General features: G+C 38.6%; 1 protein-coding gene and 1 long non-coding RNA gene across 5 annotated transcripts in view; one reads left to right on the top strand and one right to left on the bottom strand.

Moving 5' to 3' along the window:
- Nucleotides 1–2012: 2012 nt before the first annotated feature.
- The window catches only part of LOC115296741, a 54442-nt gene continuing 37936 nt past the window's right edge, over nucleotides 2013–18518 (bottom strand). The window contains exon 3 of one of the 2 annotated variants that reach the window (XR_003911025.1): nucleotides 2013–2074. This is a non-coding gene — a long non-coding RNA (uncharacterized LOC115296741). Of the gene's footprint in view, nucleotides 2075–9529; nucleotides 9749–18518 lie in introns of those variants that run through there. The other variant, XR_003911024.1, reaches the window with a different exon arrangement.
- The window catches only part of SUPT3H (SPT3 homolog, SAGA and STAGA complex component), a 498445-nt gene continuing 482671 nt past the window's right edge, over nucleotides 2745–18518 (top strand). The window contains exons 1-2 of one of the 3 annotated variants that reach the window (XM_029945222.1): nucleotides 2745–2988; nucleotides 15828–15928. In XM_029945222.1, coding sequence (XP_029801082.1) covers nucleotides 15828–15928 — 101 coding nt within the window. In that variant the 5' untranslated portion in view covers nucleotides 2745–2988. Of the gene's footprint in view, nucleotides 2989–3431; nucleotides 3609–15827; nucleotides 15929–18518 lie in introns of those variants that run through there. The other 2 variants (XM_029945223.1, XM_029945224.1) reach the window with 2 other exon arrangements.

Raw genomic sequence — 18518 nt, 5'->3', positions numbered from 1 at the left:
TCAGGTCATGATCTCACAGTTGCGTGAGTTCAAGCCCCGTGTTGGACTCTGAGCTCACAGCGTGGAGCCTGCTTGGGTTTCTCTCTCTCTCCTTCTCTCTCTGCCCCTCCCCAACTTATGCTGTCTCTGTCTCTCTCAAAATAAAGAAATAACCTTATAGGGGCACCTGGGTGGCTCAGGTGGTTAAGCCTCTGACTTCGGCTCAGGTCATGATCTCACGTTTGTGGGTTTGAGCCCCGCGTTGGGCTCTGTGCTGACAGCTCAGAGGCTGAAGCCTGCTTCTGATTCTGTGTCTCCCCCTCTCTCTGCCCCTCCCCACTCATGCTCTGAATCTCTCTGTCTCTAAAATAAATAAAATATCTCCCCCAAAAAAGAAATAACCTTATAAAAAATAGGTTTTAGAAATCTAAGGCAGAGATAGCAAGGAATAAAATAATTGATAGATAAGAAGAGCTTCTACAAACATCCTAATAAATAAAAGTCATGGATCACGAAAGAGTAAGAATTTTGCAGGTCACCTGAAGTGAACTGTCCTTGCGACAATCCCATGAGAAGAGACCAGTTCATCACAGAGATGTTTCCAAATAGCTTCTGCTATTTGGAGAATTGGGGTTTCTTTTGTTACCTAACCTAATCATTTTTAGGATGCCAAGAGGCTTTTTTACTTAGATATCTACACTTTCGTTTTGCACCAGTGACTCTATATGAGGGTTATTATGCCAGAAGAATGTGAATGTCTATGGTAACAATGCTTCATTTTCCTTTAACTGCTCTGTTTAAGGGCTAGAGGCATTTTTGTGGTGTGATGCATTCACTTGGTCGCCTGGTGTTTTCCCCACATGCTTTGGAAATCATGTATTTTTCTGAGAGGTGGTAGTCATGAATGTCTTAATGTCAGCAACAGCTTCATTGTTTTAGCTTTGTTAAAATTAAGATATCTTAGTAGTGTCGATAGTTTAGGATACTCCACATTAATCTAATGCGAGATACTTTGACCCTTTGTGTTTAGCAGCACCCTCAAACGACAAACAAAATTACGGCTAAATCAAATTTTAAAAATGAATTGTAACAGATTCCAGGAGGTAGGAACACTAGGATAACTCATGTGACTTCAAAGCTAAGATTTCTGCCAACAGCACAATTCACAATTTCCTCTACCACTGCCTGGTTTAATTCAGTTTCATTCTCCATGGCTTACTTTCAGTAACTCCTGTTGTGTGTGATTATATATAGATTAGGCACCAGTAGCCCGAGAGTAAGATTTGTGTTCTATTTTGAAAAGCTAGGTCAAATCTGGCCTCCATGTGATACAGGTAAAACTCCCATGCAAATAGTATGGCAACATTTATTGAATGTAATTTTAATTGAAATGATCTGCTTTTGGGTTATATTTCCTTAGATGTAATATCAATTTTTCTCTTAATTTTCTCCTAATTATTTTCTTGGTAATGTACTTGAAAGGGCTTTTCAACTGCTGTGTATATCAGTTTTCCTTTGTAAAAAATTGCAACAATTGTTACTTTCCCTTCCTTATGTTCCATACTTTGCCCAACATTGCATTAATCCCTGATTTACACATTATGGCGAGTCTTTATATCCTAAATATATTATCTTAGAACTTTAAGGTTTTGGCAAATAGTGAAGTCTTTGGGAGATTAAAGAGAACTAAACACGCAATTAAGACAACTATGATTTAGAGGAAATATCAAAGAAGTTGCTATTTTAAACAATGTAAGCAAGTAGGAAGAAAAGATTATTTCAGAACACAAATATTCCTAGGCAGGAAAATAACAAGTAGTAATGCTTTAAAGACCCGATTGGTTTGTAGTTCAATCTCTATGAAATACTTTATATTTGACATCATAGGAGTGGACGTAAGCATCAGTAATTGTTTTTTTCCCTGAACAGCTGAAAACAATGTTAAAAACAAGTAAGACTTCATATACAGCGGAAGCAATTGAAGTAACTAATGATTGTATTACAGAACTACATGTATATCTCTCAAACGAGAGCACAGGATGTGCAGTTTTAATAGTGGGGTCCAAGATTTAAGAACGAGGAACAGGCCAAAACCCTAAGGAAAAATAAAAACGGGGTCATTCCTCCATCCTTGAAATAGAAAACGATTTTAATTATAAAAACGTGGTGGTTAAATGCCTGACTTGCTTAAATGAGGGTGGCGGTGGGAGTGAGGGGTATGCACTGCGGATCATTTCCCAGCGCCTCTCCGAAGACTGTTGTGCGTGAGCCTCCAAGAAGAGCTGGTGTCTCACTGTCCATTAAAGGTTCCATGTCCACACCCCGGCACTGCGGTTCCCATGGAGGAGCAGGCCTTTTTGAGCTCTCCGTTTCCCCTCTCATTCTAAAAGCACAATCCGGGTAAGATCCCCCTTCACCCCAATTCCTGGACAGAACCTTACACGGCCAATCTCTGCCCTAAAGTTGAAAACAAACTTCCAGTGCCGGTCACCCAAGCCCCCGAAAATCCTAGCCCTCCCAGTTCCACTTTTGAAGAACGTCCTGGCCCTTGAACACCCTTCGGTTCTCCTCTCTGCTCCACTCTTCTCCCAGCAAACACCGCTTTGAGACCCGCCGCCCTGCCCGGGTGGCCCGGAGGCGGCTGCGGTGTTCACCACTACGCTCCGCCCCCGGCGAGCGTGGCGGAAGTTGCTTGCTCGGGAAAGGAGACCACGGCCACCTGGTTGAGCGCGCATGCGCCAGAGCCCGCGCAGCTAGTGGTGGGGGCGTCTGCTGTACTCCCTCCTCCGTCTCCGCAGCCCCCGCCCCACGGAGAGTCGGGCTCACGCCATCTTGTGCCCCCCCACCACAGCCCCCGCCGAGCCACCTTCTCCCTTTCTACACTCTCAGCCCTCCACCCCGCCCCTTTCCAAGCGTGCCCCTGGCCGCCGCCGCAGAAACCGCACCATCTCTCCCCACATTCTCCACGCGGGACGCGCAGCCGTGCCTACAAGTGTTCTTAAAGCAGAGGTTGTAGGGGGTGCTGGGGGCGGTGGGGGGCGGGCGGGGAGAGGTCTGTGAGTCGGGACGGAACGCGCGCGGCGAGCCCCGCGTCCGGGGGCCCCGGCCCCGCCCTGATCCCAGCCCGGGGGTGGCCGCGGGGAAGGAATTGGCGTTTGCGCCCTAGGGCTGAAGGGAGGACGCTAGCGTGAGGCGCTGGCCGGGCTCGGCACCCGGTTCCCCCGCCGAACGTGGAGCTGGCTCTTGACTCCTCCCCGTCGGCGGGTGGGCGTGGGGCGAGGGGAGCTGGGCAGGCGAGCTGGAGCTGGCGTGGCTGGGGCGTGTTAAGAAGCACCTTCCGCGCCTCATCTGGGTGGTGTTTTGCGGGGAAGGATCGTTAGAGAAGGAAAGTGCTTTATGGGCGGGGCGGAAGAAGAGTTAGGTAGCCTTAGTAGAAGCGTTGCATCCAGGAAAAGGAAAAGATCGACTGTTTTCTGTGGGCTGAGCCCACCACATCTGTGACCCCCTGCGGAAATTATCCAGACTGCGTTTGCCTGGGTGTTCCGGTCTGTAAATGGGGGTGGTAGTAGCCTAGCTCAGAATTGTCAGGATTATATGAGGAAATACACTGATCAAATTACATGTTAACGGTAATTAATTTTAATCTTCGTGTTCTAAGAAATTCAGAATGACTGTGACCTTGTTTGGCAAATTAAAAATCAAGACACTTGACAGTCTGATAAGAGTAGATTCATAGAAATAGTGGAATGTACCATCTGACCGGCGATATTAACGTGTTGCTTACATGTGTTGTTAATGTACACGAGGGTCAATTAGCGTAACTCATTGAGGCTAATACAAATTTTTAACTTTAGTTTGAAAGAAATTATATATCTATAGAGGAGGAAGGGACATAGGGTCGTAGTATATGTTAGGAATAAGAACTTTGGACACGGAATTGAGTTAGCTGTGCAGAGATTTACTTCAAGATCAAATTGAGGATGGAAATCCTTGAATTTCTGGTGGATGTTTCAAAGAGACTGGATTTGACGGAATATGAGGAACAATTTTTTTTTATGGTACTTTGCAAAAAGAGAGTGCACTTCATTGCACTTAATTCATTATTGCAAGTTTCTTAATCTCTGGGAGTATTCAAGCAAAGATATAGAGCAGCCTAGGACTATAGCAGCACTGCCCAGTATTGTAGAACTTTCTGCCATTATGGAAATATGCTGTAATCTGTGCTCTACTAATATGGGATCCCCTAGCATCAAGTGGCTTTTGAGCACTTGAAATGTGGCTAGTGCAGTGAGGAACTTCAATTATATTTTAATTAACTTAAATATAAATACCCACTACCTTATTGGGCAGCTTAAGTCTAGAATCTCGACTTTGAGACCCCTTCCAGTTCTTCATTTGGTTGAATTTTAAGTCAAAGAAGCCAATTCTTGGAACATTTATTGCCTTAGGGAATCATAATTATACTCAAATAATGCCTTTTGCTCAAATACTGTAGTTCAAAGCATGGGTCTGTTAGTACTTATTCACAGCTTGACAAATTAAAGCAAATTATTTATTCTTTTGACTCCTTGGGTTGTACAGCTAATGTGAGATTCATGTGGAGAGGCATAACAATACTAGTTGGCATTTCCTTTATCATTATTGTACCGTATTGTGGCTATGGACTTTCATTATCTTTTATCACTTTGGTTGAGTTTCAGTGAAAACTTTAATACTTTTTTATTTGTAAAGTTGTTTTCCATTTGAAAGATAGTGTTTTTTGTTTGTTTCATAACTTTTTGTATAATAAAGCAAGTTGATAATTTATAGTAGTAACCTTTGAGCATTGGATCATTTTAGAAATAGTTTTGTGGTTATCAATATTCAAAACTTGTGAAGAGAGAAGTCTGAAATTTGGTGATGTTGGTAAGATTTCTTTCTTTGAGTTATGTAGACTTATTTTTCTTATTCAAGCAAATGTCTGTAAAGTTAAGCTTGAGCATAAAACTTAAAAACAACAACAGCAAAAAACTTTATAGATAGCACCCTTAACTCTGGGCTGGTGCCCTTGATCTCAAGGCTGAAGATAATCATTAGATCTGGGCCAAAAACTTAAAGCCCATGAATTACGCATTAGAATAGCCTGTTACATACAAATCAAAATGGGTTGCTCTTAGAAGCGTGACTCTAAACGCCAGCTTTTCTGGGACGGTCATTGTTTAGAGCCTCTTTCTCCTAATGGAGCCCCTTTTATATCACATACTAATATGGCCATCCTGCTTTTAGTCTTGTTGCTTGTTGAAGTTTGTGATATGTAATTTTTAGGGAGACTAATCTTATTGCAGCCTCACAAATGTACTAAAGTATTGAGAGAATTATTGTTTGTGTGCGTAAATAATAGATGAGATATCTGCAGTAAGGCCAGCAAGTGACTTGTCCACTTAAACTACTGAAGTTAAAAATGTTTGCTTTTCTCCTTACACTGGATGGAAATCTTGGGCAGTTTGATTTAGCTTTTCTCTCCATAAGTGATCTTTTGGGGTAAGAGGCTGCAAAGAGATTTAGGCTATGTCAGTCAAATCAGGAGATTGAGTAATCTTGTTGAAAATAATACCCATTTCATTTTATGGTGAAGTTGAATAGTGAAGTCAGAAATCTGTTTATTATGTGTTTAGAATGTCCAAGAAGGATTTTGCTTATAGTTCTATAATAAAAATAATTCAGCCGAATGCATTATTGTATTAATTTAACTTCTACTGTGGTAAGTGAAATGTTTTACTGAGAGTCAAACACATTTGGTTTGAGTTCTCACTCTGTTGAGGATTAAATGAGTTAATCCACATGATGTGTTGGGTGCAGTGTTGGGTTCAGCAAAACACAGAAGTCAGTGCTCAGTAAACATTAGCTGTTTTAGCCTTAAGTTTATTGAATAACATCATCTGGAAGAGGTACTAATGTTCTGAGATGCATTGTGATAGGTGCGGAGAATACTTGAGACTAATTCTAAACCTAGGTTTAGCCCTTTTCTACCATATTCTTTCTTTGTGACTTCAGTTAAGGTGTTTAACTTCTCTGAGCCTCAATTTCCTTATCTGTAAAATGGAATTAATATCACCTCATTCCAGCCTTCTCACAGGCTTGTTGAATACTGCAGAAGAGAATTACCCAAATGGTCTTACTCTACAGACATTTTATTTAATTGGTTTTGCCTCAACTTGTCCACCTACTACCTCTAGTAAAGACTGATCTTAAATCCTCAAAAGTTGTAAATTTTCTTTGTAAAACAGCATGGAGTGTAGTAGGCTCTACTTGAGGTTGCTCCCCCTAACACTACTATGAGACTTGGTAACGGCGCTTTACTGATCTGGTTGTAATAAGTTTTCTACACTAAACAGCTACATACTGCTAAGGGAGGTCCAGCATTTTCACGGGCATTTGATGTGTTCCATCTCCTGTGCTAAATGCTGTAGCTCACTGATTTCTCCAGGCATGTTCTTCCCCCTCAATAGGTGATACTAATGCGGCTCTCACTTTCTGGAATGGATCTGTCTGGTTTTTTTTTTGCATTACACTACTGCCTCTGATAATATCTGGCTGATAGTTAATGGATGTTGAAGGTTGAATAAGGTAATGAATAGGAAGATGGCATGCTCCCTGGCACATGGTATGTAGTAGTTGCTGAAAAAAAAATGGCGTGTTTGTGGAATTTGGAGGACATAAATTGGAACCGTCTATGTGAATGTACTTTATAAATGCAAAATACTATACGAATATAAATGACAGAGTTTAGCTGTTTACTGCTAAACTGTGAGTTGGCATAGGCAGATATTCACAAAAAAGTTCGCTATGACGAACACATGGTGGAGGTCTTGTGAGTTAATTAGGATCAACTTTTATTTGTATGTTCCTTGTGGGATAGTAGAAAGAACTCTGGACCGGGAGTCAGGGGACCTCAGTTTTAGTCCCAGCTGTATCACTAAATAGTGATATGTCCTTGGACAGTTCAAGAAACCCCTCTGGACTTCAGTTTCCTCATCTGAAAAATGAGGGATTTGGATGAAATTAGCTTTTTTCAAACTGTAGTTCTGAACCTCCGATGTCTTTGGTTCCCGTCCCGCCAATTGGTATAGTTGTAGTTTTGTCTATCGTAATTGTTTATCCGTCTGCCTAAGATTTACTTTTAAGCAAAGAATTTGCGAACTTTTTAAAGTTAGCAAGTCTCTCAGACACTTAAAGACAAGTCCCCTGACTACTTGCTGTGTGTACAACCTCTCAGTGATTTCACATTATTTTGGTGTGTTAAAGGAGATGGGCATCGTTTACAAATGAAAAAAACCCAAGGCACTAGAATCGGAGGAGGTTAGTGGATTTTTGTTAAAAAAATGTATGGGCATGGATGGAACATTTCAGGTTGTCAGCTACCCAGGATCAAAGCCTGATTTTTGTTAGATTTGTGACATTTCCCCAATTTTTACTCTTTGCTTCCTCATTGGTAGTGGGGATAATAATTGCCTTGGAGGGTAATTGTGAAAAAATGCGAGGTAGTACAGGCAAAAGACCCTTTATAAACTCTGAAATGGTTATACAAATTCATCGATTTTATTTTACATGCATACAGTATATCTCCAATTGCTTTTTCTTTTTAGTCACATGGACTGTTTTTAACCACATCAGATAGTTTATTGACTTGTTTGTATTTAAAATAGACTCCTCATAAGGTTAAATATTTCTAGAGTGTGAATCTAGAGTGGGAAAGAATCTTGATATTTAAGAGGGCTTTTTTTTGACATCCTTGTCAAATACACTTACTATTGAAAGTTTAACTGACTAAAAATTTTGCCCTTATCTGAAAAGTTATCCATTAAGTCACTCAATTATATGACATTTTATGTAAAGACAACAGCGATTTAATATGGGAGAAATAAGCTGACCGTTTTGTTAGGGGTTGAATATTACGTATTTTAGGATGATCTGCGTGTTGGCAGTGCATTTTGAGAACCGTATTTCCAAAGAATAAAGATTGTTTTGAAACTAAGTGAGTACTAGATGTGAAAGCACTTGAAATTGAAACTTAAATGAATATGAGATTAAAGAAGAAAAACATAATAATATAACTTCACAAGTCTCTGAGCAGTCTGACTGTGCTCCTGTGTCTGTAGGTTAAAAAAAAAATGCTCATGTGGCCAATTAGGATAAGTAAATGCACAGTTTATATCTGCCTATCAGGAATTTTCATAGTTCACAGATGTTTTGATATTTATTTCAATTCAGATATATTCTTTGAATGGTTGTTGTGTGGTAGCCATTGTCTTCTTTATAACCCTCCTCTGAGACAGGCAGAAATTATTCTTGACAGATGGAGAAACTGAACTTCAGAGATGATTAGTCCTTATTATCAGGTTCTAATGTATTGATTAATTATCCTTCTTAGCACACCCTAAGGTTCTTAGCACAACCCTGTGGCCATGAATTATGTCTGTTTTTCTGTCTTACAACCATCTGTCACAAAACTTCTGCAGGATTTCATCTCCCCTCGAATGACTAATAGTTTTCTCAGACTTACTGTGGCATAAACTGGATTCCTGGTCCAGTTTTCCCGATCTCAACAAATGGCACACCATCCAACCAGTTGCTCAGTCCCCAAATTTCAGAGTGAACTTCAGAGTCCTTCTTGACTGTTCTTTCATACCCTGTGTCTACTCCATTGGCAATCAGCTCTGTCTTCAGAATATATTACGGAAGTCTGATCACTTCTCACCATCTCCACTTGTACCACTAATTGAGGCCACCATCCTCTTTTGCCTATACAAGTTCAATAACTTTCTGACTGGTCTCTTGCTTGTACCTTTGCTTCTTCGTAGTATAATGTCTGGCAGCCAGACATTTATCTTTTTAAAACCTAAAATATTTCAAGTCACTTCCCTTTTCACAATTCTGTATTAGCTTCACATTATATTCAACTGAAATTCAACCTCCATGGCCTAAAGGGCTTTATATCAGCTGGCCTCTTGCTGTCAGACCTGTTTTCTACTGCTTATCCCCTTTGTTCCCTTCCCTTGTGCCATACTGGTTTCAAGATCTTGGTACTTTGCTGTTCTTTTTGCCTGAAAGTTCTCCAGAGCTTCTTTCTTGGCTTCATTCAGATCTTAAATTAAATGTCACCTCCTGGTTGAAAACAGCTTGTTGAATTTGTTTTCATAGCATTTGTCACTACCTCACTTTATATTTATATGCTTGTCTCCTACACTATTACGTATTTTTTTTTGTCTAGCCTAGCCACTATCATATTTCCTAGCTCTTCACAAGTGTTTGGCCAGTAGTAGGTGCCCAGTAAATAGATAGATAAGCCAAAGCACAGGTCATACATCGGTTTTAAAGAAGAAAGTGCTTATGTTGTAAGAGGAGGGAATCAGAAGAAGATACAGGGGCTTTGGTAGAGGAGAGAGGAGGGAGAAAGTAAACAAGGGCTTTTCATTTCTCTGAGGGAGGAGGGACAGCCATCTGCCAATAGTTGGTGAAGTTTATTAATAAACTACAATGATGTGCATGGACTGAAGTATTTAATGTTAAAAGAATTAGTAAATGAAAACAATAATGTCAGGGAAAGGAGAATTCCTGAAGATCGTGAGTCTAGGACATCTTGGAGACACCGGGCTTCTGTTGGGCTTCTCTCGGCAGCTGGGATTTGGATAGGTGGAGAGGAGACCTATTGCAAGTAGGACGAACTGGAGGCTAAACGTTCAGAAGAACCTGGGATGGTTCGGGAGATGCTGGATGTTTGCTTTAACTGCTGTAGGGAAAAGAGGCCGCAGAGGTCCTGTGGGACTGATTTTAGACAAGTTTGCTCTTCCTCCGGGGGAGGGAGTGCTATTGGATGCTTTGAGTAGAGCAGGAACCAATACTTATTTATTCTGTTTGTTTTTTGAGAGAGAGTGAGAGCAGGAGGGTCAGAGATAGAGAATTCCAAGCAGGCTTTGTGCTATCAGCGCAGAGCCCAATGCAGGGCTTGAACCTATAAACTGTGAGATCATGACTTGAGCTGAAACCAAGAGTTGGACGCTTAACTGACTGAGCCACCCAGACGCTCCAAGGAGTAACCAATATTTAGGAGGAGTACTCTGGAGCTGGTATGCAGAGTTAATTAGAAAGGTAGGAGATGGGTTTAAAAGATACTCTAGTAAAGGTATTTATTAAGGTGAGATTGAAAAGGAAGGGATTGAATTATAATTGGTTTATTGAGAGAAAATATGCCAGGACCAGATTGCATGGAGGTAGGCAGGAGAGAAGCTGGTGAATCAAAAATACTTTGGAGGATTTGAACTTATGTGACTGAAGAGTAGTGTTGCTCTTATAGAATTGGGATGTTGGACAGAGAAGCAGGTTTGGTGGGGAAAATGTACCGGAAATAGTATATTACAGAGGAGAGTTTTTTAATGAATATGAAGTCTTCGATAATTATATTAAGACGGCGATTCTCTACTTAGAGTTGATAACTTGTCATTTTGATCATGGAGTGTTCCTTATGAATATTTGTAGCTTCTTATCTGTACTAATTAGAATCAAACTGACTGGTTAGGAAGTACTTAATCCTGTTCTAATAGTTTTTAAGAAAAAATAATTGCTCAGTGAATGAACGTTAAGGAAAAATATTTACTATTATATGTTGCTCTTTATGGTGCCTCATAATTTTCCGAGTACTTTTCACTTCTGCACTTTGATTTTACAGTGGCATATGGGTAGTTTTTTTATTTTTTATTTTTTAGTGTGGCCAAATGTGCTTTATTTTCAGATTTTAACAAGTGTTAAATCTTAGGACAGTTTTTCCATAATAGTTGACCAGCTTAGTTCCTACTTTTGTCCCACAGTATCTTGTGCATTGTCTCCAAACTCATTCCATTGAATGCACCTGATCAGTTAACATCAGTAGGCCATAAGTGACTCAGTCGCAGAGACACGTCTTTCTTATATTTGTGTCCTTTGTTATACCAGTCAGTAGTTTGCTCATTCACCCAGCATTTACTGAGCATCAGCAATGTTAGGCAGTAGATTAGGCACCAAAGTTACAGAAAAATCAGTGTCCCTGTTGTTAAGCAGTTAACAGTTTGATGATGAGGAAGTAGTTACACTATAGTGTGAGAAGTCCTATGATTGATGCATCTTATCTCAGGTTCTGAACTCATTTGTTATGTAGTAAGTGAATACAAATGGTTTTTAGTTATTAAAACACAATTAGCAGTTTCAGGAGAATTGCTGTTGATTTCCAAACAGTTACATGTGAGTCATCTGTTCCTTGGGTTATTCCTGGGATGTTGCCACTCTTTTAGCAGGTAATTGTATGGACATTTGAATTTTATATCTTCTGAGGTCCACCTATTTAATATATTGGAATTACCATGTGTTATCCCAAAATATGAGGTATAAAAGTTTTCAAATTGTGTATAATTAAAATTTTTTATTTTTTACTTTCTTAGTGATTGGATGATCATTTGGTATTACTTTTCACAGCAAGAGAAATTTATGCCATGATGTAACTTGAATTTTTTTTTTAACAACAAAACCAAAATGCAGCGCATAATAGTGTTAGCTTAACCTTAATTGCTTCCTGCCTTTGGAGTTCTATGAAAATGAGAATGTTCTGACTGTAACAGTTTTCTATTAATTTATGTATGTGGGATGTTCAGGTTATGAATGGTTGGAATTGAAACTGTTTATACTCAGAATCAGTACATAGGTCTGCTAAACTAATTTTCCTCAGCAGTGATGTAATAGAAGAAATGATAAAAACATTCCATGGTCTTTTACTAAATGGGTAGACTGATGGATTTCACAATCCAGATATTTATGTTGTTTTGATGGTGCTATAACTCGTGATAAAGTTTTCAACTCTTTGAGGTATTTTAAGCCAAAGATGTTTCACGGTATTCCTTCTTTGGCCATTTAGCACCAAACATATGAGAGCTGTAATTAGAAACCTGGTCGCATGTTCATTACATTTTTGTTTAATTCACATTTGTAATATGTAGCTTTACTACAGTTAAAACATTTTTTGTCATTATGGTGTATTCTGAGGAAAAGGGTATATCCTCAAGTTCCATTGTTTTAAAATAAAAGATGTCAATTTTTCTACCCTGGAACAAGATTTTACAGGTGTGACGTAGTATTGACGTGATGATCGGGTTTAAATGTGTATTAATCAGAGATGAACTTCCTCCTCGGGTTCACATTTAAACTGTGGCATGTTGAAATAATCGCGATCTCCATCTGCACATCTGAATTCATTTTGTAAAATATGGCAAACAGCTGCATTTCAATCGAAAGCTAAAATGACTGCAGGACATTAACCCATTGAGAAGATTACAGTAGGTTTTCAGTTCCATGTTAACTGTATTTATTAGAGAAAATTGACTTGAGTGCTTCTGCTTTTAACTGGCTTTTTTTTTTTTTTAATGTCTAGGAGAAAGGAAATAAAGCATTGGGATGATAGGACTTTGATGTGTAAAGAAGTTTTGTCTAAAGAAGTTAATTATCTAAAAATCAAACAAAATGTGGGTATGGGAAATAATTATTTTAAAGATTCTAATGAGCTATCAGCTCATCATGTCAGAAAAATGTTATTCACCTGCTTGATTTAAAAATGAAATAACATGACTGTGGAAGGATGATCATGATTATAATAAACTAGTATTGGACCTTTTACCTCTTACCAATAAATGCTCTTGATGTGAAACATTTGCAGTAGGGGGACAAGTGAAGAAAGCTGTTTAAATAGGAATTTACGTTCTGCAATGTCTCCTCTGCAGAGAGTGTCAAAGCAGGGTGACTGAAGGGGCACACTGCTCCAGAGGATAATCCCGCAGACCGGCAGATCTTCAAATCGGAAATGAGTCAATTTAAATCCTGTTTTTGGAGGCTAGGGTTAATACACAGTCTTTGAGTGTAACGTTTTCTCGAGGATATCATATCTTTGCCAGTATTCTGATGGGATGAGGGGAACGCTTTCTGAGGTCCTTGAGAGAGCCAGGTTCCTTTTTTTTATCACTGCCCTGATTCCGTAGGACTGTTCCTAGAAGTAGTTGGGTTCCTGTGTGTTTTCCCCCACTCTTAGATTTGGTGATTTATATATTTTTTAAACCTGAGTTGTAATGGTGATGCTTCTTTTCCTATATTTTTGTCGAAAAAAGGACTTACTTTAAAAATCTTTGTGAAAAAGAAATTAGGCTTAAAACAAGTTTATGGTGTTTAATAGCATTAGCTTTTTTATGTGCTTTAGAATTTTGGTTTTCAGGCTCAGTTTGAGTAAAATTTGTTTCCTTGTTTTTCTTTGCTCTTGCATTTGGCCTGGCCCTTAGGGCTCTCTAACTAGACCTCGGCTTATCTTGGCAGATAGTTGGCTTTGCCACGGAAGGATTTGGGGATATTCCAGATCTAGCTAACCAGCTAGCCTACTGTTCTTCTGAGCTCTCTGTCCTGTTGACTTCTCAAAAGCTTCTTTTTCTTTCTTTCTTTTTTTTTTTTAAGTTTGTTTATTTTGAGAGGAAGAGGGAGAGCACCCATGCAGAGGGGAGGGGCAGAGAGAGCAGGCTTGGCACTGCCAGCACAGAACCTGATGTAGGGCTCGATCTCACAGACCTTGAGATCATGACTTGAGCTGAATTGAGGTTGGAAGCTTAATCGGCTGAGCCACCCGGATGCCCCTCAAAAGCTTCTTATATGGCCTGTCTCAGGCAGTGGATGATAGTAGTTTGTTTTCAGTCATCTTTCATGGAGTCCAGTCCTTCCATCTTGGTCCTTGGTGAATAGATAGCCCTGGTTCAGGTTTCCATGCTCAGTTTTAGCCTCCACTGCCCAGCATTGCCACAGGAGCTGTCAGATTAGAGGCTGTACTAAGAAGCTAAGTTTTGTAGCAGTGTGGAGAAGGAACTGGGATGGAAAGACCGGAGCTGTAAACCGCACCTACGGAGAGGGCCGTAGTGTAGAATTTATTTGGTTTCTTACAAACTATAGGGTGTTGGAGAAGGGGTCAAAGACGATGGAGATTTTGAGCAAGGATGACCGCAAGTGGTAGTTATGGCAGTACTGAAAACTTCTATAAGGAAACTAAGTACTTAATGTTTGTTGAATTGCATTAAGGTCTTTTAGTGAGACCTTATTTTAGTGATAATACTCAGGTTTCTTAAACTTGTGATTGTTACACAAAAGCTTTTAGCTGATCAATAAAGGGAAAATTCTTAAGGTCTTTCTGTGTATAATAATTATAGTTAACATTGTGTGCTTACTGTATGCTAGGCAGTGTTCTGAATGCTTTGTATATATTAGTTCATTTAATCCTCACAACAACCCTAAGAGTGTGGGATATTATTCCCATTTTAAAGATGAAGAAACTGAAGCACACAGAAGCTAAGTAATTTTTCCAAAGTCCTAGTTAAGTAGCTGAACTGGGATTTGAACCTTGGCATTCTGACTCCTGACTTCTAGTTTGTTTATTATAGTATACTTTAAAGTTTCCAGTACTACTTTATTTTTTTAATGTTTTAAAAATGTTTATTTTTAATGTTTATTTTTTGAGACACACACACACACACACACACACACACACAGACACACACACACACAGTGCTAACGGGGGAGAGGCAGAGAGGGAGGAGACAAAGAATCCTATGTAGGCTCCGGGCTCTGAGCTGTCAGCACAGAGCCCGATGTGAGGCTTGAGCTCAGGAACCATGAGATCATGACCTAAGCCAAAGTCGGAGGCTTAACCAACTGAGCCACCCAGGTGCCCCAAAATGTTTATTTTGAGAGAGAGAATGAACAAGCACGTGTGCATGGGGAAGGGGCAGAGAGAGAGAGAGAGAGAGGATCCTAAGCAGGCTCCATGCTGTCAGCACAGAGCCTGATTGCGGGGCTTGATCTCACAAACCATGAGATCATGACCTAAGCCAAAAACCAAGAGTTGAACACCAAGCCAACTGAGCCACCCAGCTGCCCCAGTGCTGCTTTTTTAAATCGTATGTTCAAATCTGCAAATTATTTTTTTGAAGGAAAATTATATTGCAACATTTATATGGACATACAAAATAATAGCTAACATTTATTGAGCACTTACTGAGTAATAGTTGAGGCTTTTATCTACTTTCATTGTGCTGTTATTTTCACTAATTCTTGTTTATGCTACTGCCACATGCATTAAATAAAATTGCATATATTAGGATTGGCATCTGCTTTTTCCATTATGCATCAGCTTAATTATATTGAGGGAAAAAAGTCACATTTTAAATTGATGAGTTACTTAACCATAAGATAAAATATCACACTGTTTACTTGTGATGTACTGATTGACTTTATTTTTATTATTTATATCTTAGGCTTTGGTTCACCTGTGAATTAGATTATGCACTTTGTGTTTTGCAGCTGTGCAGTTCTTTGTATTAACTCTTACTTGGAGCCTCAGCACATGAAATAGAAAAATCAGAGTTGTTCTGGTCTGGTTGGAACTGGGAGGGTGAGCTTGGAAAGCCCTGGGCGCTCCCTGAAATACTGCTAGTGAACCTCAGGGCTCCCCGTAGCATATTTTGATGACCATGGAGTTCTGTTATTTTAATGAGTCTTTTTCTTCCATTATTTATTGTAAGATGTGTACTAAAATGTTTATCACTCAGGTCACTGATTTGATGTCGTATTCGACCAAGCAGTTTTTTCCTCTTTACTATTTTATTTTAGTAAAGAACATCAATATGAACAGATCAGATTTATGTAAAAATTAGAAATATAAAATTTTCTACACTTTTGAAGTAATTTATAATTGCTTCCACTCTCCAAGCATTTATTTATAGTTAAATACATTTTGTAAGCCCTGTTTCTTTTTTATTTAGATGAATAATACTGCAGCCAGCCCAATGTCTACGGCCACTTCAAGCAGCGGAAGGAGTGCAGGGAAGTCGATAAGCTTTGCGGCAGAATTACAGAGTATGATGTGAGTATGTCTGCACCACACTTGGTACTATTTCAGATTTATTTGTGTTGATCAAAGACAATAGAAATAACGAAATTTCTAAAACTTAACTTTGAAATGTGCACTTAACGAAGGAAAAATGGAAGAGTCTCTTAATAGTTTAAAGAGCCACACGCAGAAGAGGCGGAATAGGTTAATATGATTCAGTAGTGCTGTATTTGAAAAGTAATAAATATTGGTTCACCTTTATAAAAGAATGAGCAATCACATAAATATTTTTGCTCTCATTATTCTCTGCTCAAATCTGTGTTAAGGATTGTTTTCTACTATTTTAATTTTAGACTTAGAGGACTTGGAGATTAATTTTATTCTTGGATAGTTGTTGAAATGTTTTCACAGAGAGGTTCTCTGTTTTTCTCAAGGATGGTAATGATTTCATGAGCCTAATTTAAATTACTTTTTAGTTTTGATAATATTTGAAATCACTGTATTGCTGAATGTTGAGAAAAAACCAGAACATTTAAAAACACGTGTTCTTTTTGAGAAATTGCACAATCATTCTTTCCTTAAGACTCTTTTCAGCTTAATTTCTTGCTTCTTGCATTGAGTGACATGGCAGATCTTGATTTGAGGGGATGTAGCTTATTTGTTAGAAATGTCTGCTGGCATAGACTAGTTGTTTCTTTATTACTAGTTCAGGAGACAATTACCCGCGTAAGTGGGACAACACATTAGAGCTCTTCTTTTCCTATGGAGACATTATTCATGACATACTGGGCAATGTGAAAAGAATGTGTCTGTGGACGGTGTAAGTATCTCCCTCTTGTGGGTGTATATTGACGATTATCGTTCAGATATATATGCTATTCATATGCTTGATAAACATACTTTAGACAACACCAAGAACGTGTAGGTCATAGGTTCTCAAAATTTTTGGTGTGAGGATCCTTTTACACTCTTAAGTTATCGAAGACCTTAGACAACATTTGTTTATGTGAGTCATACCCATGAATGTTTATTGCCTAGAGTTTAGAACTGAGGAATAAAAATCTGTAATTTATTTGAAAAATAGCAAACCAATTATATGTTAACAAAAATCTCATATCCCTTATAAAAATAATTATATTCTTAAACCAGAAATTGGTAACATATTTTGTTAGATGAAATGAGCATAAACAATATATTAATTTAGGAGTTGTATGAGGTGAACCTGGGTTTTAAATTATGGGAAATGGTAAGGGTTTATGCTGGTATACATTTTTATATGATAAGCGTTTTCATTTTAGTTTTGTGGCTTTATGTTAAGAATGTTTTATGTTGCTTTATATTATTTATGTTTCAGAATACTAAATATGCTTTAGAATGTTTACAGTAAAGTGAGAAACTCATTTTCTTGTAGAGCTGGTTCATTGATTTACATTTTATTTTTAAAAGCTTTTAATTTCAAACTCATAAAATTACAGAAAATAGGACAACGAACCCCATGCATCCATCATCCAATTTTAAGAATAATTGTGTCTTGCTAGTCTTATTTAGCCTTTCTCCCTATTCTCCACTTTTTACATAGTATTTTAAAACAGATCCCAGACATCATATCTTAAAGTTGGTGGTATTTATTAAAACAATATATTTGTTGTAAATACAAAACAAGCTCTGTAGCATAGGTCAGCACCCTATGGTTATGAGCCCACAGACTGGCTGCCTGTTTTGGAAAATAAGGTTTTATTGGACCACATCCATACCCATTTGTTATCTGTCACTGCTTTCATGTTCTATGACAGAGTATTTGTGACAGAGACCATATGGCCTGTAAAGCTGAAAATATTTACTGTATGGCCCTTTACAGAGAAGGTTTTCGTGGTGTATAGAAACAACTCTCCGTAAGAAGGCTGTATTTCCTTTTGTTATTTATACTTTAGAGAGGCTCTTCTTAGTACAGTTGATAGACTGCAGGCCACTTAAAACAGAAAAAAATAAAAGCTAAATTCAGCACTTTCTTATTAAATACTTTTGCAAACATCTCAACTAATGTGCTTAAGCTGGATTCAGAATGCAAAAGTTATTGTTGGCTACAGCTTTGGAAGAAATGTACATTTTCCTTCTATTTCAGACCTCTTAGAGAGGCCACTCCTAATAGTTACATTCATCATTTATAGTCTGAAGTTACTTTTTTTCTCTTATGAATTGCTTCATAGAACAGGAAAAAAGGGCCCAAATTGGGGGAATCTTTTCAAATTTACTAATATTTTCTATTGGTGTAAGGTTTTCAGGTTTTTTATTATGTAAGAATCAGTGTACATTTATTCTTGCTTATATCACATGTGTAGTGCAGACCTAAGTGTTCATGTTTATTTTGCGTTGGAGGAATTTCATACTGTGAATCCTCACCTGCTCCCCCCGCCCCCGCATTCTGTTAGGCCTGTTTCCATTGTATTGCTGTTATTTATTTTAATTAAAATTTTTTAAAAAATGTTTGTTTTTGACAGAAAGTGAGAGAGAGTGTGAGCAGGGGAGGTGCAGGGAGAGAGGGGGACACAGAATCTGAAGCAGGCTCCAAGCTCTAAGCTGTCAGCACAGAGCCTGATGGGGGCTCGAACCCACATACCTGCGA

The sequence above is a fragment of the Suricata suricatta genome, chromosome 7 (assembly GCF_006229205.1).
Source record: "Suricata suricatta isolate VVHF042 chromosome 7, meerkat_22Aug2017_6uvM2_HiC, whole genome shotgun sequence".
Lineage (NCBI taxonomy): Eukaryota > Metazoa > Chordata > Mammalia > Carnivora > Herpestidae > Suricata > Suricata suricatta.
Note: the sequence above shows the minus strand (reverse complement) of the source record. Positions and strands in the feature narration are given on the sequence as shown.